Source organism: Macaca fascicularis, chromosome X, assembly GCF_037993035.2.
Source record: "Macaca fascicularis isolate 582-1 chromosome X, T2T-MFA8v1.1".
NCBI classification, from domain to species: Eukaryota; Metazoa; Chordata; class Mammalia; order Primates; family Cercopithecidae; genus Macaca; species Macaca fascicularis.
The window spans coordinates 2,451,734-2,472,829 of NC_088395.1; the positions used below are offsets into that span (position 1 = coordinate 2,451,734).

The 21,096-nt window shown below is 47.4% G+C and overlaps 1 protein-coding gene across 12 annotated transcripts in view; it reads left to right on the forward strand.

The window, feature by feature from the left end:
- The first annotated feature begins 448 nt into the window (after positions 1 to 448).
- Positions 449 to 21,096, forward strand: part of XG (Xg glycoprotein (Xg blood group)) — a 64,790-nt gene continuing 44,142 nt past the window's right edge. For all 12 annotated transcript variants that reach the window (XM_005592882.5, XM_045384059.3, XM_045384063.3 and 9 more), the window contains exons 1-2: positions 449 to 746; positions 19,992 to 20,033. In XM_005592882.5, the coding sequence (XP_005592939.3) occupies positions 686 to 746; positions 19,992 to 20,033 (103 nt within the window). In that variant the 5' untranslated portion in view covers positions 449 to 685. The remainder of the gene's footprint in view (positions 747 to 19,991; positions 20,034 to 21,096) is intronic.

Genomic DNA, 21,096 nt, shown 5'->3' on the forward strand with positions numbered 1-21,096 from the left:
CTCAGATTTAAGTGAAAGCCACAAAAGTCACGTGTCATCTGCTTTTCCTGAACAACAGTCTCTGCTGAAATATTGGTTCTGCCACCTACAAGACAACTGAAGGCTGAGGATGATAAATCCGTCTCGGAAGTCGCTGAGTTTGTTAGGTATAAAAGCCAAGACTTCAACTGAGGTCTTTGCACTGACATGTGCGTTAGCCCCACACTGGGTATCGCTGGACGATCACGTACTGCAGGAGGAAGATACAGGCGGCCAGTGTCTTCTCTGCTTTCTGGGTTGGTGACTTTGAACTTGCTACAGCTCCCACGCCCGCAGCGAGCAGAGTTGCCAAGCAAGTGTGCCAGCTTCCAGAAGCCTGAGCTGCCCGTTGGCGCTGGGGAACCACCCCGGTGTCCCCATCCTCTGCGCTGCTGCAGATTGGTGGGGCAGCCCGGGGAGGCTGGCTCCCAGACGTGACTGAGCGTGCCTACACTGGTCCCACAGGTTTTCAGCTGTGGAGTTTGGGATCTGAGCTTGGAGCCCATTTGTTTCTGGCAGTTCGGTTCATATTTTCCACTTGAAGACATCGCTTCCCTTCCTTCCAAGCTGGGAGACCAGAAGTCAACAACAGGAGGGTGGAGAGGCCACATCTCACAATCCGCTTGGCTGGGGAGTCCGCTGAGGTTCTTGCATCCTGAAGCAAACTATGGAGAGCTGGTGGGGACTTCCTTGTCTTGCGTTCCTGTGTTTTCTAATGCACGCCCGAGGTAAGAGGCATTTTGCTTTGAGGGAGATCTGCCTGGGCGTGGATTTTTCTCTTCTTGCTTTAAGAAACTCCTTCCAAAGGAGTTGCTATGAAGTGAATGGGGATAATTTGCCCAATGGGATTAGAAAGGAGACTAAGAGGGATGGGTGGCTGGGAGGGGAGGGAGAGGACTGGCTGTTCCAATTTGGAAACTGGGAATTAGATCCAGAAGGGCAGGATGTTAGCTGATAGAATTTAGATATTCACCATATTTTCCTGTTTTGATCCGTGTGTCCCAAGCGTTTAAAACATGACCTATTTAACTCCATGATTCAAGCATGACTGGGCATGTGGGGAATGTCAATCATTTCTTTCTGATTTTAAAAATTAGTTCTGACCATTTCCATATGGTAAAAATAGAGCTGAAACTACTTCATCCCATGGGGCAGATTATTAGAGATTCATTTGCCAGAAGGGTTGCATTTGTTCAGATTTTTAAGCCTTTTCCTAAACACTGTCATTCATTCTTGCAAATTAAAACCACCTGAATAGTTTTACATCAAAAACTTCAACATGAACTTGCAGGCTGGCTGTCCCAGACTCCAAGATTAGAGTTTTTAGTTCCGTGTGAGGACCTCTTGGAGAAACTCCAATGAATTCATAAAGAATAGGATTTGAACAACAATTGAGTAAGTTTCTTTGGTCATTTTAATGTGGCGATTCCAGAGAAGGGAATACCCAGGCGAATCTTAACAGGGAGAAGTATTTCTGTTAGGAATGAAAACACATCATTCAGATGTTCCTGTGGCAGCACTTCCTGTTTATCCTGTTTAAAGACTTGGATGTCATTAAGATTGGAGTTGGCTGTTTACGGGCAGAGGCAATGCTGGGATGGATAGATCCTGGTGGACATAGTCTGGGATCTGCAGTGAGGATTTTTTATTATTCCGTGCTGTCTTCAGATCTCACCTAGTGAGTGGATGATGCGGCAATGCATTCATTAGTTTCTGTTTACAGGGAGATGTTCAACAGTAAACCCACCTCCCCAGAAAAGTAATTCCAGGAGTTTATATCATTCACAGTAAGAGCCAAAGGTTAAACATATCCCCCTGGGCGAATCAACTTCTACAAAGTGCAGTATACAGACAGTTCCCAACTTACGATGGTTTGACATGATGGTTCAATTTAAGATTTTTCAACTTTACAATGGTGCAAAATTGGTATGCATTCAGTGCAAACTAAAACTGTACTTTGAGTACCCATAAAACTGTTCTTTTTTTTTTTTTTTTTTTTTTTTTTTGAGATGTAGTGTTGTTCTGTTGTCCAGGCTGGAGTGCAATGGCACAATCTCAGCTCATTGCAACCTCCACCTCCTGGATTCAAGCAATTCTCCTGCCTCAGCATCTCAAGTAGCTGGGATTATAGGAGCCTGCCCACCACACCCAGCTAATTTTTGTATTTGTAGTAGAGACTAGGTTTCACCATGTTGGCCAGGCTGGTCTCGAACTCCTGACCTCAGGTGATCCACCTGCCTCGGCCTCCCAAAGCGCTGGAATTAAAAGTGTGTGCCACTGTGCCCGGCCCCATACAGCCATTCTGTTTTTCACTTTCAGTGCAATATTCAATAAATTATGTGAGGTGTGCAAAACCTCATTACAAAGTCGACTTTGTGCTAGATGATTTGCCCATCCATTGGCTGATGGAAGTGTTCTGAGCACTTTCAAGGCAGGTAAGGCTAAGCTATGGCGTTTGGTAGGGTAGTTGTAATAAACGCACTTATGACATAAAATGTTTTCTTTTTTTAATGTGTTTTAACTTTTTTTGAGGGAGGGGCCCACTGTGTCACCTAGACTGGAGTGCAGTGGTTCCATCATAGCTCACTGCAGCCTTCACCCCAGGGGTTCAAACAAACCTCCCACCTCAGCCTCCACAGTAGCTGGGACTACAGGCATTTGCCGCCATGCCTGACTAGTTTTTAAAACTTTTTGTAGAAATGGGATCTCACTATGTTGTCCAGGCTGGACTTGAACTTCTAAGCTCAAATGATCCTCCTGCCTTGGCCTCCCCAAATCATGAGATTACAGGCATCGGCCACCACACCGTGTCCTGTGCTAAATTCTTTGAATGACACCAGCACTTCCTATGCACTAGGCATGGATTAACTTAGTTGATTGTCCCTCAGCCCTATGACGGGAGTGTCGTGCCTGATGTCATTTTACAGATGGTGTATTAGTCAGGGTTCTCTAGAGGGACAGAGCTGATGCAATAGAAATAGATATAGAGAGAGGAGTTTATTAAGTATGAACTCACATGATCACAAGGTCCCACAACAGGCCGTCTGCAGGCTGAGGAGCAAGGAGAGCCAGTCCAGATTCCAAAACCGAAGAACTTGGAGTCTGATGTTCCAGCATCCAGCACGGGAGAAAGATGTAGGCCGGAACACTAGGCCAGTGTCTCTTTTCACATTTTTCTGCCTGCTTATGTTCTAGCCACAGTGGCAGCTGATTAGATGGTGCCTGCCCAGATTGAGGGTGGGTCCGCCCCTTCCAGTCCACTGACTCAAATGTTAATCTCCTTTGGCAACATCCTCACAGACCCACCCAGGATCGATACTTTGTATCCTTCAATCCGATCAAGTTGACATTCAGTATTAACCCTCACAGATATGGGTAAACTGAGGCACTGAGGATTTGGACGGGGGCAGCTGGCAGCAGAATTTGAGCTGTCTTGCAGCTCTCTCTGGGAAGACTCCAATGAGCATCCTGCTCTATCCCAAGCCTTGTCTTCTGAAAATCAGAATCATCCCTTCTCGGAGTGTTACAGGAAAAAGGTCCGGATCCAGAGCCCAAGACAGGGTTCTTGGATCTCACTCAATAAAGAATTCAGGGCAAGTCTGTAAAGTGAAAACAAGTTTATTAGGAAAGTAAAGGAAGAAAGGAATGGCTACTCCACAGACAGAGCAGCCCTGAGAGCTGCTGGTTGCCCATTTTTATGGTTATTTCTTGATATGCTAAAGAAGGGGTGGATTATTCCTGCCTCCCCTTTTCAGACCATGCAGAGTTCCTGACATTGCCATGGCATTTGTAACTGTCATGGTGCTGGTGGAAGTGTAACAGTGAGGACAACCAGAGGTCACTCTCGTCACCATCTGGGTTTTGGTAGGTTTTGGCCGGCTTCTTTACTACAACCTGTTTTATCAGCAAGGTCTTTATGACCTGTATCTTGTGCAGACCTTCAATCTCCTGTGACTCAGAATGCCTTAATCATCAGGGAATGCAGCCCAGTAGGTCTCAGACTTCTATTGCCCAGCCCCTTTTCAAGATGGAGTCGCTCTGGTTCCAGTGCCTCTGACACAAGTAGCACCCCATAGGGACGTTACAGGAGGGACTGGAAAGAAAGTGAGGTCTGGATCAGGGCCCTTCTGTGTAAATACGATGATGTGAACTCAACAGCTGGGTATGTCCTGGGTAATTCATTAAATGCACAGATGACCCTGTTACATCCTCAGCCATCACCAGCTGGAAATGGAGCACATTCCCAAGATCCCAGAAACATTCTGCAAGGCTGGTGGGATGATTGCTATGAAGTACTTAAGAAAACAGATTATTGATCAGAATAAATAGCTAATGCATGTGGGGCTTAATGCTTACGTGACGGGTTGATAGGTGCAGCAAACCACCATGGCACATGGTTACCTATGTAACAAACCTGCACATCCTGCATCTGTATCACGGAACTTAAATAAAGAAAACAGAGTATTGTTAATGGTTAATATACTATAAATCATTATTATTATTACTAAATTATCAACACAAAACAAGATAATAATAAGAATATGGTCGTATTCCTAACAGAGGTTCACATTTTAGCAGCCCCACATTTCCACTGTATTTAATTAGTATTCGCCATCCAATCCAGAGGGACATGAAGGAACATGAGACACAATCAGGTCTTCTAACAGCTGAGAACCAGAAGTGGAAACATCAAAGGGCAGTGTATGAAATGTCATTTATTGAGGGAAAAAAAGAAAATTATAGGGTTTGATAGAAGAAATAAGCACTAGTGTTAGATAATCAGTAGCGTGACTTTAGTTTACAATAATCTATTGTAGATTTCAAAATAGAAGAGTTGGAATGGTTCTAACATGAAGAAAAGACAAATATTTAAGGTGGATGGATATCCCAAGTACACTGATTTGATCTTTACAAATTATATAAATGTATTAAATTATTATATGTACCCTGAAGCTATGTACATCTGTTATGAATCAATTAAAAATAAATTAAAAGAAAAGAAAAGGATACATGTCCAGGATATACACCAGCTAAGACAGTCTCTTCCAAGTCTATTGTACATTGTTCCCTTATCAGATATGAAACCTGAGAGTTCCCTGACCCCCCTCACAGGATGTGCGACAGGGATGTGGTTCATCTGTTTGACCACCACACACTGAAACCTCTTATGGGAGGCAGAGCTTGCAGATAGGCAGATACAGCAGCTAGCATGAGTGTTTTTGAGCTCTGGGCTCCATGGCAGCATCTAGGGGTGGGTGCCTGTGACCCCTGAAGCCCCAGTGGGTGTGTTACGGTGCTCTTTTAGCTCTGCCATCTGCAGGTGGCTTAAGTGTTAACTATTAAGTGTTAACTAGCTCAGTGCCCTCTTGGTGCCCGGGTTCATTTTTTTTTTTTTTTTTTTTTGAGACGGAATCTCTCTCTGTCACCCAGGCTGGAGTGCAGTGGCGTGATCTCGACTCACTGCAAGCTCCACCTCCCGGGTTCACGCCATTCTCCTGCCTCAGCCTCCCAAGTAGCTGGGACTACAGGTGCCCGCCACCACGCCCGGCTAGTTTTTTGTATTTTTTTAGTAGAGACGGGGTTTCACCGTGTTAGCCAGGATGGTCTCAATCTCCTGACCTTGTGATCCGCCCATCTCGGCCTCCCAAAGCGCTGAGATTACAGGCTTGAGCCACTGCGCCCGGCCAGTACCCAGGTTCTTGTCCAGCGTCCAGGAAGAATCAGGTCACACGAACAAACTGAAGGATGGTAAATGCAGAAATGTTTATTGCCAGATGGAGGTGACTCTCAGTGGGATGTTTGGGGAGCTGGAAAGGGGATGGAGTGGGAAGATGATCTTCCCCTGGAGTTTGGTTGTCCTGCGGCTGATCTCTTCTCCAGCCATCCCCAGCTGAACACCTCTCAGTGTCCTTCTCTTCTCTCCTTCTCTGCTGTGCTGCTCTTCAGTTCCTCTGCTTTTCTGCTCATCAGTCTGTCTGCACGTGGGGTCTGGGGTTTGGGGTTTGGTGTTTATATGGGTACAGGAAAGGGGTGCATGGTGGGTCAAAAGGCAACATTTGGGCACAAAAATAGGAATGCCTGTTTCCATTTAGGATGACAGGTTTCCAGGCTTGAGGGTGGGGCCTTTGCTGGGGAATTGCCCTCTTCTATCTAGTATCTTCCTGCCTCCTGTCCGTATCAACATGACTTAAAATGTGTGTGCATTTGTACAGAGCTGTGTTTCTATGTAGAGACTAAAAAAACTTATGAAAAAAACCACTCAGAGCTCTGAACAGTAGCACATCATATTTCTGAGTACTTCCTGTTGAGTAAAGATAAGTCAGGTGTTGTGACAAGTACTTTTCATTACTTGCTGCATTAGGTTGTCACAGGCTGTTTAGTTGACTTCTAAAAACTGGGATATGGGGAAGTTGTGGGCCGGGCACAGTGGCTCATGTTTGTAATCCCAGCAGTTTAGGAGGCCGAGCTGGGTGGATCACTTGAGGTCAGGAGTTTGAGAACAGCCTGGCCAACATGGCGAATGCTGTTTCTACTAAAAACACAAAAATTAGCCAGGCATGGTGGGGGGGTGTCTGTAATCCCAGCTATTCAGGAGGCTCAGGCAGAAGAATCGCTTGAACCTGGGAGGAAGAGGTTGCAATAAGCTGAGATTGTACCACTGCATTCCAGCTTGGGTGACAGAGTAAGACTCCATCTAAAAAAAAAAAAAAAAAAAAAAAGTTATGATGATTGCCTAAGGTAAGAAGCCATACCATGCCAGGGTACAGAACCCCAAACCACGCCAGCCTCATCCTATGTCTCAGTTATATTTTTCTTGACTTGCTTCCATTCTGGTGCCCCCTCTCTCCCTGCCCCCTCCTTCTCTGCAAGCATCCTTTGATCTAGCAAATTTGTAGCTTGGAAAGGGAACCACAAATGGGTCATTTCCCTGCCATTGTTACCTTGGGCATTGCAGCCATTTAGTGCGGTGATTCTCTGTCTTTGATGTGCAGGTCATCACCTTGAAGGGAGGAGGTATTAAAAGCACCACCCCGGTCCCCACCCACTGAGATCTTTATTCAGTAGGTGTGGGTCGGGCATTTGGGAGCTGGGAGACCTGCATCTTAAGAAGCACCCCAGGTGATGCCCAAGCGGAGCTATGTGCTTCTTTTAAGAGATGATGACTCTGTGTGCAACCATCTGGTTACCTTTGGGTGGAGTCTCATGGATCCCTGCCACAGTGGGGAGGCAGCTCTGTGGTCTCCAATTCAGTCATGTGTCATTCAATCTATGCAGGCCCAAGGTGACACCCCCAGGTACAGATGCTGCCATCCAGCCATTCTCAACCAGGGATCATGTTTATCCACAGGGACACTTGTCAATATCTCGAGGCAGGGATGCTCCTGGCAACTAGTGGGTGGAGCCCAGGGATGCTGCTCAACACCCTGCAGTGCACAGGACGCCCCACAGAAAATAATGATCCAACCTCATATGTCAGTAGGACTGAGGTTGAGGAATCTTGCCTTAGCATGAGAGATACTGTCTGTCTGTCTGCCTATCTATAGATCTATCTATCATCTACCATTATCCATCGACCTATCTGTCTCTACTATATCCACCTATTATCTATCTGTCATTTATTGATTATCTATGTCAATGATTTTTCTACCTGTCGTTTATTATCTATCTCTGTCAATGATTTTTCTGTCATCTATCTATCTATCTATCTATCTATCTATCTATCTATCTATCATTATCCATTGATCTATCTGTCTCTATTATATCCACTTATTATCTATCTAATCTATGTGTTGATCTATCTGTCAAAAATTTTCTCATTTATTGATTCTCTATCATCTATCATTCTGCCTACTTATCTAACTATCCAACTCTCATCTCTATTATCTATCTGTCTGTCTATCTACTTCCCTAACCAACTCTCATGTCTATCATCTATCATCTATCTGTCTATCATCTATCTACCTATCTATCTTTCTACCTACTTCTCCAACTATCCAACTCTCATCTCTATTATCTATGTATCTATGTATCTATCTATCTTTCTACCTACTTCTCCAACTATTCAACTCTCATATCTATCTATCTATCTATCTATCTATCTATCTATCTATCTATCTGATTATCTATCTATCTATCTATCTATCTATCTATCTATCTACTATCTATCTATCCATCCATCTATCAACCTATTTATCTAGCTGTCCATCATCTATCTATGACATTCTTCTGCTCCCCAGGGATAACTGTGTTCCTCAAGTAACACTTGGCAATGTCTGGAAACAGTTTTGGTAGTTGCACGGGGATGGGTGTTCTGGTGTCTGGTGGGTGGAGACAAGGCATGTTGTTCAACACCTTACAGTGCACAGGACAGCACCCATGACAGAGAGTTATGCAGCTCCAAGTGTCATTAGTGCTGTAGTGGAGAACCTGCTGTTAGTCATAACTTCTAACCCTGGGAAAGGGGACAGGTTGGAAATGTCATGCTCCTGTACACTATAGGAGGTATAGTTGTCTGGAGGTATAGTTGTCTGGAGGTATAGTTGTCTGGAGGTATAGTTGTACCGTACAGTATAGGAGGAACGGTATAGTTGTCTGGGGCATTTTTAAATGGATCTGACTGTCAGAATGCACTTGTAGGATCTTTCCCTCATACGGCATAGAGCCGTTGCACATATAACCCAGAAGCTAAGCATTCCATAGTTTCCTCGTTGGAGTAGGAAGGGGCTGTGCAGAACCAGTCTATGGCTATTTGGCACCTGAGTGTGAAGACATCTGGCAAATATTGGAGCACATAGTCCAAGAAATGTCTCCCCTTCCTTGGATAACAACTGACCCTTCCTTTGAGGTCCCCCCATTCCAGTCATTTTCTTCACTCTTATTGGCACACAGGGGATAGAAAAGTGGGGTTCTGCCTCCAGATGGAGCTCTCCCAGACACTGCTAAGCTTCTGGGAATTCCCCCGATGGATCAGGGGCCAGAGGCACTTAAACCTGTCAGCGATGTGTCCAGCCACAGTGCTGAGGCTGGGAAACTCTGCTGTGGCCTGTGAATCCCAGCCTCTGGGAGGCTTCAGATGTTTAAAAACCCAAGAGGAGTCATCACATCCACAAAAATCTTCACATTTTTATGTGGCAAAATTAGATTTTATAAAAACTTTAAAAACGTTTGCAAATCTATCTGTCTCCCAAAAAACAGCACATGCTGAGATTGGGGTGATTTTTAAAATTTTCTTCTTCTTGATCTTTGTTAATATGTATATGAGTTAAGTTTCTCCAAAGAAATAGAACCAATAAGATATGTTTATATCTAACTCTATATATACCTATATCTCTATCTGTCTTTCATCTGTCTCAAAAGTCTACCTATCTATTTATCATCTCTATCTCTCTATTATCTATCTGTTCATCTATCTCCAATATCTATCTTCAATATCTATCTATCTATCTATCTATCTATCTATCTATCTATCTATCTATCATATATCCCATCTACCTATCTATTGACCTATCTATCTAAAATACATTTGTTTTCCTTACTTGGGAGGCTGAGGCAGACAGATCCCTTGAGCTCAGGAGTTCAGGGCTGCAGTGAACTATGATTGCACCACTGCACTGCGGCCAGGGCAACAAAGCTAGACCTTGTCAGAAGAAGGAAGAGGAGGAGGAGGAGGAGGAGGAGAGGAAGGGGAAGAGGAAGAGGAAGAGGAAGAAGAAGAAAGAAGAAGAAGAAGAGGAAGAAGAGGAAGAGGAAAGGAGGAAGGGGAAGGGGAGGAGGAAGAAGAGGAAGACAAAGAGGAACAAGCAGAAGCAGAACAAAAAGAGAAAGAAAGAAGAAAGAAAGAAAAGAAGAGAAAAGAAAAGAAAACAAAACAAAACAAAGAAAAAGAAAGAAGTGCATTTCAACCTAAGAACATTTCCTTAAACCCGAATGAATGCCTCCTGAGGTTTTTCTAAAAAATATTTTCTTATTGTATTATAATCACAATAAAACGCAATTATAGCCCCACACAGACCTGCTGATCCAGAATCTGCATGTGGCTGGATTCTGGGCTGATCTGGGCATGGAGGCATGTGTCTGTAATCCCAGCTACTCAGGAGGCTGAGGTGAGAGAATTGCTTGAACCCGGGAGGCAGAGGTGAGCTGAGATTGCGCCATTGCACTGCAGTGAGCCGAGATTGCACCGATGCACTCCAGCCTGGGTAAAGAGCAAGACTGTCTCACAAAAAAAAAAAAAAAAAAAAAAAATTAAGGAAGAGTGTTATTCAGGGCATGGGCCAGGCACGTGATGTTGCTGAGATGAAACTGTCTCTCCAGATTGCCAAAGCCTGGTTGTCTCCACTGAACCAGGCTGTCCAATGGCATCCCCATTGTTGTTGACCATGTCCCATGGTTTAACTCTGTTGTGAGCCAAATTGTACCCTCCTCAATTTTACAAATGGAAGTTCTAACCTGTAGGACCTCCAATTGTGACTGTGTTTGGAGATGGGGTCTTTAAAGAGGTGGTTCAGGTGGGGTGCGGTGGCTCAGGCCTGTAATCCCAGCACTTTGGGAGGCTGAGGCAGGCAGATCATGAGGTCAGGAGGTAGAGACCATCCTGGCTAACATGGTGAAACCCCATCTCTACTAAAAATACAAAAAGCACACACACACACAAAATTAGCTGGGCGTGCCTGTAGTCCCAGTTACTTGGAAGCATGAGGCAGGAGAATTGCTTGAACCTGGGGGGCAGAGGTTGCAGTGAACCGATATCATGCTACTGCACACCAGCCTGGGTGACAGAGCTAGACTCTGTCTCAAAAAAAAAAAAAAAAAAAGAAGTGATTCAGGCAAAATGAGGTCACTAGGTTGGGCCCTGATCCAACAGGACTGCAGACCTTATAAAAAGAAGAGATGAGGACACAGACATGCACAGAGGGATGACCCTCTGCCCATGCCTGGGTCTCAGACGTCCAGCCTCCAGGACTCTGGGAGAATCAATGTCTGTGGTTTACAATCCACCCAGTCTATGGTAGTCCATGATAGCAGCCTGCAATGGACTAAGACATCTCATAAGAAGAGCAGATGAGGACACAGACACACACAGAGGGAGGATCACATGGGGACACAGGGAGAAGATGGCATCTACAAGCCCAGGAGAGAGGCCTCAGGAGGAACCAGCCCTGCCCATACCCTGATCTCAGACGTCCAGCTTCCAGGACTGTGGGAGAATCAATGTCTTTTGTGTATCAGCCACCCAGTCTATGGTATTCTGTGATAGCAGCCTGAAATGGACTAAGACACCTCATAAGAAGAGGAGATGAGGACACAGACACACACAGACGGACAACCCTGTGAGGACACAGGGAGAAGACGGCATCTACAGCCCAAGGAGAGAGGCCTCAGGAGGAACCAGCCCCACCCACACCTTGATCTCAGACCTCTGGCCTCCAGCCTCCAGGACTGTGGGAGAATCAATGTCTGTTGCTTATAAGCCACCCAGTCTATGGTATGCTGTGACAGCAGCCTGAAATGGACTAGGATACCTCATAAGAAGAGGAGATGAGGACATAGACACACACAGAGGGACGACCCTGTGAGGACACAGGGAGAAGACGGCATCTACAAGCCCAGGAGAGAGGCCTCAGGAGGAACCGGCCCTGCCCACACCTTGATCTCAGACTTCCAGCTTCCAGGACTGTGGGGGAATCGAGGTTGTTATTTAAGCTGCCCAGTCTTTGGGATTTTATTGTAGCAACTCTGGGAAGCCATTACCAAGTCTCTGTCCTGCAAAGTGAGATCCATGGATCTGTAGCCTTGACATCCCCCGGGAGCTGATGAGAAACACTGCGCCTTGGGCCCAGCCAGACCTGCTGAAGCATAGTCTGTGTGTCACCCATGTCCTGAGGGATCCGCGTGCACGCCACTCTGGGAAGACTGGTTTACCACACACCGTTGACCAGTGCCCCATTGCATGGTCTGTGGTATTTTCCTCAAGTTTTCCTTGCTCCAAAGATGTCTTGCCTTTTGTGATGAATGATGATTCCTTCCTCTTTGAAACAAAATACTTCAACCTCTGGAGACACTGTCTGTTGTGCTACAGACATACACTGAGGCCTGAATTCTCATTGCCAATGGTTGCTCCAATAGAGCTTCAATCTGCAACTGCATAATACGGTCACTGGGAAGTCAAGAGCGGGGCCAATTGGTTGAGCTTCTGGGGAGAGGCTGGGCTGCTCGGATGCTGAGACCGTGGAGGATTCATGGGTTCTGAGGAGCAGATCATGCACCAGGGTGGCCTGCTCGGCTCCGGCGTCTACAGCCGCGGTGAGCTGGAGTGTTAGGGAGTCCCTGGATATTCACGTTGAGGTGTGCAGGAGGAGACTCCAGCTGTGTTTGATTTCCTGCCCTGCTGCAAACAAAAACTTCATAACCAATTAGAAAACAGAATGGATTTCATCTTATCCATGGGGATAAAGTGGAACTCATCCCTTGGCAAACAAGGCCCACTGGGAATAAGATTCCCCATTGGGGCAGCAGCCTTCCTTGTCACTTTCTGTTGTAAGCTACAGTCCTAACCTAATCATATTATTTAATGTTTTCTATTCTGTGAATCATGCCGTCCTGGGAGACAGTGAGATGGAGCAAAGACACGCCTCTTCGGGGCCTGCCAGGCACTCTCCCTAGCATGGAAATAAAGGAAAACCTTGAGTTCCTTCAGGGGAAATGTCAAGGGAAATTCCAGGCACCTCACTGGCCTTGAGAAGTACATGGAGCAGCTTAATAAGCAAGAAGGTGATTGTAGTGTAGAACAATAGCCAAGGAAGAAAGGACCTCAAGATGTTTAGTTTCCTGTAAAGACTAAAGATAACATCCTTTTTTGAGAGGAGTCTTGCTCTGTCACCCAGATTGCAGTGCAGTGGTTCAGTCGGCTCACTGCAACCTCTGGCACCTCCTGGGTTCAACCGATTCTCATGCATCAGCCTCCCAAATAGCTGGGACTACAGGTACGCGCCACTACGCCCTAATTTTTGTATTTTTAGTAGAGACAGGGTTTCAGCATATTGGCCAGTCTGGTCTCGAACTCCTGACCTCAGGTAATCTGCCCGCCCCGGCCTCCCAAAGTGCTGGGATTCCCAGTGTGAGCCACCATGCCCAGCCAAGGTAACATCTTACTATATGGCCCTGAGTTGATCTTCAGGAACCCAGACCCCCGCCAAATAAAAAATGCCATCTGCTGGCTCGTAGTCGAGTAAGAGAAACTGAGGCCTGAATTCTTATTGCCAATGTTTGTTCTAAATTCCTTCCCTGGAGCGTGTGGTGGCGGGAGGGGTGTGGAGGGGGGTGCAGGGAGGTGCTGGAGGAAGTCACACCCATGGGCCAAAACTAGCATTCATTTTTGCTGACCCCAAATGTTCACACAAAGCTTTACCTCCTTAACCGATGACAAATCAGAGAAGCTTTGAATCCTCATTAGGCCCCTGCTTCCAGGTACCCCACCTTTTTAGGTCAAAGCAATGTATAGCCTGCATGTATTATGGCTTTGCCTGTAACCTCTGCCTCCTTGCCGTTGAAAACCCTCACCTACTGGCCACCCAGGGGGTTGAGTCTTAAGGCATCAAGGAAGTTGCCTGATGCCCTCTAAATAGCTTGGAATAAATGCCTCACTTCCTTACACTGCAATCCCGATGGCAGTGTTCGGCTTTACTGCACTGGGCTGGTGGACCTGAGTTGAGTTTGTTGGAGGTGTTCGAACCAGGGCAACCCCAGCTTGAGTAGGGGTTGGGTAAAATGAGGCCGAGAGCTGCTGGGCTACATTCCCTGATGGTCAAGGCATTCTAAAGGTACAGGATGAGATGAGAAGTTGGCACAAGATTCAGGTCATAAAGACCTTGCTGATGAAACAGCTTGCTGTAGAGAAGTTGGCCACATTTTACCAAATCCAAGATGGCGACGAGAGTGACCTCTGGTGGTCCTCACTACTGCCTTCCCACCGGCGCCATGACAGTTTACAAATGCCATGGCAGTGTCAGGAAGTTACCTACTACGGTCTAAAAAGAGGAGCCATGAATACTCTACTCCTTGTTTAGCATATCATCAAGAAATAACCATATAAATGGGCCGCCAGCGGCCCTGGGGCTGCTCTATGGAGTAGCCATTCTTTATTCCCCTACTTTCCTAATAAACTTGCTTTCACTTTATGGACTCACCACACATTCTTTCTTGTGCAAGACCCAAGAACCCTCTGCTGGGGTCTGATTTCAGACCCTTTCCAGTAACAAGTTCAGTCACAAGAGCCATTATCATATGCTTTCTATATATTCACATATATAGTTTTTAATTGCTGAGCTGGAGTCGAAGAGAAACCTTAGGATTTGCCTGAAGGAAGTTAAGATTTGTTCTTCTCGGGGTCCCTGTGCCAGGTTTGTGGAACCTCAGAACTTTCCCCTCTGTGGGCTTCCTCAAGCTGAGAAGGGTTCTATGGGTTTAAGACCCACTAAGTGGCTTCGACCGCAGCAGCTGACCCCAGAAAGATTGGTTTAAATGAACCCACACTTCAGAGAAAACCAGTACAATCCTATGTAAAGAAAGAAAAAACAGGCGGGGGGCAGTGGCTCATGCCTGTAATTACAGCACTTTGGGAGGCCGAGGCAGGTGGACCACTTGAGGCCAGGAGTTCAAGACCATCCTGGCCAATATGGTGAAACCCCGTCTCTACTAAAAATACAAAAATTACCTGGGCGTAGTGGCACGCACCTGTAATCCCAGCTACTCGCGAGACTGAGGCAGGAGAATCGCTCGAACCAGGGAGGTAAGGGTTGTAGTGACCCAAGATTGCGCCATTGCACTGCAGCCTGGGCAACATAGTGAGATTCGATATCAAAAAAAAAAAAAAAAAAGGATAGGCGCGGTGGCTTATGCCTGTAATCCCAGCACTTTGGGAGGCCAAGGTGGGCGAATCACGAGGTCAGGAGTTCGAGACCAGCCTGGTCAACATGGTGAAACCCCATCTCTACTAAAAATAAAATAAAAAAATAGCTGAGCATAGTGGGAGGCGCCTGTAATCCCAGTTACTCTGGAGGCTGAGGCAGGAGAATCGCTTGAACCTGTGAGGTGGAGGTTGCAGTGAGCTGAGACTGCGCCATTGTACTCCAGCCTGGGCAACATAGTGAGGTTCTATATAAAAGAAGAAAAAGAAAGAAGGAGAAAGAGAGAAAGAGAGAGGGAGGGAAGGAGGGAGGGAAGGAAGGAAGGAAGGAAGGGAGGGAGGGAGGAAGGAAGGAAGGAAGGAAGGGAGGAAAGAAGAGAACAATTGCTTTAAAGAGCTTTGTTTCTCCAGGGCACGCAGATCAAAGGATATTGGATTGAATAGTGAAACAGAAGAGCCTGTCTGAATTTACTAATGTGGTTGCACGTCCTGTGATGACTCTAATTCAATTCCGTGGTGTACAGATTCTGCTGGCAATAGCGGTAATTGGGGTCAGGGATTTAGACAGTCTCTGTGTGTTCCTTTTTATTTTCTGCTCAGAGCCTGCCGGGAGCTGATTTTCTTCTTTAGATTGAGGTAAATAATTCAGTGGGAAGCAGAGGTTTTGCTGTGGGTCAATTGCTCTCCTGTGCTGCGTGGCAGCTGTGCTGGTGGCAGCTAATGTTCAGTGGGCATTGGCCTTGACATTGCATTATTATTATTTGAGCAACGGTACGTTCTTTGCTTGGCAAAATTGCTGTTTGTTATATTGACTTTCTGGGGTCGTGGCCCCTGATGTGTTACTGAAAATCATGGACACAAAGCAGATGGATTAATTGGAGAAAAGACATACAAATGTATTTAACGTGTATACAGGGGAGCATTCAGAATGAAGACCCCAAGTTACAAGGGGAGATGGTCTATTTTTATGCTTTGGTTCAACCAAGTCTGGATAGCTGTGTAGAAATAGGGTTGGACAAAAAGGGCCTGATCCAATGCTGAAGGTCTGAGCGGGGAAACCCAGCCAGGCCTGTGTATCTAGATTCTTCTGGGCCTCTCTCTCTCTCTCTCTCTCTTTTTTTTTTTAGACGGAGTCTCACTCTGTTGCCAGGCTGGAGTGCAGTGGCGTGAAATCGGCTCACTGCAAGCTCCGCCTCCTGGGTTCACGCCTTTCTCCTGCCTCAGCCTCCCGAGTAGCTGGGACTACAGGTGCCTGCCACCTCACCCGGCTAAATTTTTTGTATTTTTAGTAGAGACAGGGTTTCACGGTGTTAGCCGGGATGGTCTGGATCTCCTGACCTTGTGATCCGCCCGCCTCGGTCTCCCAAGTGCTGGGATTACAGGCGTGAGCCACTGCGCCCGGCCTGTGCCACTCTTTATACAGATAGGATAGAGGGACAGTTAGGTCCTGTTTTTAGGTTTTATGGCTGGCTTTGAGGGAGAGGTGTTCTTGTTTCTGGGACCCATCTTGGGAAGAGGGATTCTAGTTCCTTCGGTGCCTCAGGGGAGAATGGGACTCAGAGACCGAGGGGCTGGAGAAGTTCCGAGAGAAACGGCTGCTTCTGAGGCTGCTGCTGAGGCCTGCCCTTGGCGGTATTGTTTCCTAAGCCTGAGCCACGTGTAGGTCTGAATCAACGTAAGGAATTTGGGTGGGGGGCAGGGGAACTCCAATAAGAAGCATCTTTGACTCTGGCAGAGGTGGAATTTGGGCCCAAGAGGGGTTTGGTGACTGCGGGCTACAGAAGAATGCTTCAAAGCGCTGTGTCACATGGCTGGGGTCCTGAGCACAGCTTTACCGGGGGCTCCTGTGTAACGCTCGGCCCTCCCATCCACCAACAGGAGCCACTTAATCGACATCTCCAGGATGCCAGCAACCGAGGACCATTGTCACAGTCCCAGCACAAAATGAGGCTGCTTTCTTCTTGGGGGTTTAGGGATCCCAGAACACAAGGATTTGATTAAAAGCTGCTGAGTTCACTAAGTATAAGCAAAGCAAATCGGAAACAGATCTCCTGTTCCTGCCCCGTCTTATGTTCCCGGTGGAAAATAAACCCCGTGAAAGCAATAGCGTCATGTGCAACCCCGACCTTGGAGACAGGGAGCCCAGAGTTAGCATCGTCTACCTGGGACATCTCCCAGCCCAGGGTTCTTACTCCAGGCCCATGAGGACCCCAGCCGTGACTTTGCTGTAACTTCCCTGGAGAGGAGAGAGGACAGGGGGCCCTGCCTGGGAGATAGATTTCCTGCCTGGCATGCAGGACTGGAGACTGTCTCAGTGCCCAGGCTGCCTGATGCTGGCCAGAGTCCGCCTTGTTTATGTAACGAGGTCTGGGTGTGACCGACAACAGCCTCGTGTGTATGAGTCACGAATGCAGCAACTTCTGGCTGCAGTGCAACCCCTGAAACCAAGCAAAGCCTAAAACCCCCAGGCTCCACTTCCTCTGCGACACTCCCCACCCTCAATTCCTGTCATCCCCCAGGGTCATCCAGAGCATCTCACAGCTGAAGGAACCTCCGCTGCAACCTGGCCTCCTGCTGCAGGATGAGACGAGCTGTCTGCAGCCCTCCCATGCCGCCTGCCTGTTTTATGCAACAGCATTTCAGAGCGGAGGGACTGGGAGGGGAGAGATAACACTGAGGCCTTTGGTTATTTAGGGCAACAGCAGGGAGTGGCCGGGTACACGGATTGGGAGGAGATTGTTAAGTAGTTGCTGAGGGGATGCCTGGAATTGCTGGGATGGGCCGAGATACAACGCAGTGAAAGATATTGGTCAACGGTGAACACGGATTGGAATGTAAATTCTCAGGGTGTGTGCATAGCCAAGACGCTTAACTCTGGGGTCCTGGACAGGTGTCTTGACTGGAACTGCTGGCAGCCTTGGAGGGGAGACGTCGCACGGATCCAAGAGGCTGAGGCGGCTCCTGTCCCTGAGCCCAGTCTGAGCAGCTTGGACCATGATGACCAAGAGAGCTGGAGGAGGCCAGGTGCAGTGGCTCACGCCTGTAATCCCAGCATTTTGGGAGGCCAAGGCAGGCGGATCACTTGAGGTCAGGAGTTCGAGACCAGTCTGGCCCAACATGGTGAAACCCTGTCTCTACTAAAAATACAAAAGTTAGCTGGGCGTGATGGCATGCACCTGTAATCCCACTTACTTAGGGGGCTGAGGCAAGAGAATCGTTTGAACCCAGGAGGTGGGGGTTGCAGTGGGCTGAGATTGTGCCACTGCACTCCAGCCTAGGCGACAGAGCGAGACTCCATCTAAAAACAAAACAAACAAAAAGAAAACAACAACGAATAGGGAGAATGCTGGAGGGAGCAAAGAAGGGCTGGGTTGTTCTTCAAGGCGAGCCTGCAGTGATCACTGGCAGCAGAGAACATCATCTGAGAGGGACGTGGGGCACCCAGAGTTTGAGAGAAATGGCTGTGTGGGATTTGACCTGCGATGGCACCACCAGCTCCCAGCCTCCAGTCTGGGCCCAGGGGCAGCTGCTGTGTGCGCCCTGGGCTCAGAGTCCCCCTTCCCTCCAAGGTTTGTGACTCTGTCCTGACTTAGGGGCTCCTGTCTGGGGATGCACCTTCTGCTCTGGAGAGGCCCTGATTACCTCCACGAGGAGCCGCAAACCTGCCTGGGTGGCATCTGGCTGGAGCCATGCCACAGGCTGTACGAATCTATGTTGGAGCCCTTGAACCTTCCCACAGAGCAAGCATCACCCAGGCAGACAGATTTTTGGGAGGGAGACAGACATCAGAGTTGGGGAGAGCCAGCACCGAGGGCTCCCCTGGTTGCCCCAGGCTTAGTCTCCTCCATGGCTTAGTGTTTGAGTGAGAGGTTGTCCCCCCTGGACAATTCTGCAGGTTCCGACTCTGCTCCTGCCTTGCCCTGAACGTCCCGGAACCTCAGGTTCTTCCTTTGGGAAATATGCATGCTGGTCATACCAACATCCTCGGGTGGGCGGATGAGATGCTTGGGTGCCTGGTATTATTGCAACAGAACTCAATGCATAGTAACTGCTGATTCAATGTGCTCCTGGCTGCATCCTCTACTTCCTGATAAATTCTCTGGTGGTGTTTTCTCTACAAGGTTAGTACTGGCAGGGGGCAAGGGAGGAATAAGAGCAAGGTGTGCATATGTGTCAGCAAGAGGGACTCTTCATTCTCACAAATTCTGCAGTGTGTTTTTAATGATGAGTCACAAAGATGTGAATGTTCTCTTCTCTCTGCTGCAGACACATTCATTAGGTTAACTGCTTTTGGATCAGGTAGGAACCTCAGCTTGTCCACAGAGGTTGCTTCCTGACCCTGTATTTGTCAGCGTAGGCTAGCTGCTGTAACAAACATCCCCCAAAGAATGAAAAGTTTGTGTCTTTTTTGTGTTGCAGCCAGGTGAGGTGGCAAAGGTGTCCTATGCTCCATATAGTCTCTCAGGGATCCAGGATCCTCACATTGTTATGCTTCACCTTCTTCTAGGGCAGCTCCTCTCAACGTAGACTCTGTGTGGGGTGGGGGGCGGGGGGCAGGAAATGCCAGTTCTAAGCTGTGAGTGGTACAGTGCAGAGTCCAGGAGAGAAGTCTATGTGCTTGGAGAGAGGCTTCCTTCAAAGTTTCCTGGCCTTGAGCAGGAATGAAGCTCTGACACAAGTTGCAACGTGAATGCAACTCAAGAGCATCATGCTCAGTGAAAGAAGCAAGGCACAAAATACCACATATTGTAGGATTCTATTTATACGAAATTCACAGAACAGACAATTCATGGAGACAGAAAGTGGATTAGTGGTTGTCAGGGGCTGGGGAGGCGGAAGGGGAAGTGACTGCTGAATGGGGACACAGGTCTTCTTTTGGGTAATGAGTATGTTCTGGGACTAGGTGGAGGTGGTGGTTGCATCTCCCATGTAGCTCATAGTCAGGTTAGTTTTAGTGCTCTGGGTGACCCTAGGCTTGCAGGAGGAGGGGAGCAACATGAGGTGAGGAACAAGGGGGATTCTGGCTTTTCTATCATGGGGTGACTTATGCCCTGTTTGCTCCCAATAGGTCAAAGAGACTTTGACTTGGCGGACGCCCTTGATGACCCCGGTAAGTGCCGATATTTCAAGGGGAGCCTTCTCTTTTCAGCTTGGATCTAACAGCATCAGCTGTATAGTTACTTTGGGGTTGGATTGGGCCAGTGTTGGGAATTTCTTGGTGTTGAGAGCTCTGTTCTTCGTGGGAGATTACAAACGCCTCGAGACAAACATTTACACACTCTCTAAATGTCTCAGACTCATTTCTTGGTAGGTCTGTGCTTCTAAACCTGTGGTTTAGGAATATGCTAGTATTTTATTATTTTATTTTATTTTATCTTACTTTATTTTACTGAGATGGGAGTCTCGTTCTGTTGCCCAGGCTGGAGTGCGGTGTTGCAATCATAGCTTACCACATAGCCTCAACTTCCTGGCTCAAGTGATCCTCCCACCTCAGCCTCCCAAGTAGCTGGAACAACAGGTGTGTGCCCCCATGCCAAGCTTTTTCTTTTCTTTTCTTTTTTTTTTGTAGAGACGGATTCTCACTACGTTGCCGAGGTTGGTCTTGAACCCCTGGGCTCAAGCAATCCTCTCAAAATGCTGGGATTACAGATGTGCACCAGCATAACCGGCCCAGTTTCTGCTTTTCTTACACTTCATTTCATGTCCCTCATTGTCCTACACCCTGGTCCCAATCCATGGCCTCCAATCTCTCCTCCCAGAGCACACTTCATTCTGTTCTCCCATCAGCTTGTCTGGTTACCTTCAATCATGGGGCTGTGAGTTTTTCTTCTCCAGGGTACTGAGGACCTGGAATCTTCCCATTCGGTGTTTTATCAGTTCAAGGTCAGCTGGAATGTTTCTGACTGACCAGAATGCTGAAAATATGCATCCTGGGCCCTGCAGAAAGTCCTGCTCGAGGCAGACAGTCTAATTGAGATTCAAACATTTATTGTGAAAGAAAAATAATCTTTTATGTACACAGAGGAAGACTCCATTGGGCTTTAGCATTGGGAACAACTGGTCGACCAGGGCAGTTACATAATGGTGTTTGCTGGAGGAAGAGAGAATGATAACCAGATCTGATCCTAAAAAGCCGACAACAAGACAATAGGAACTCATCTCTCTCCCAGTTT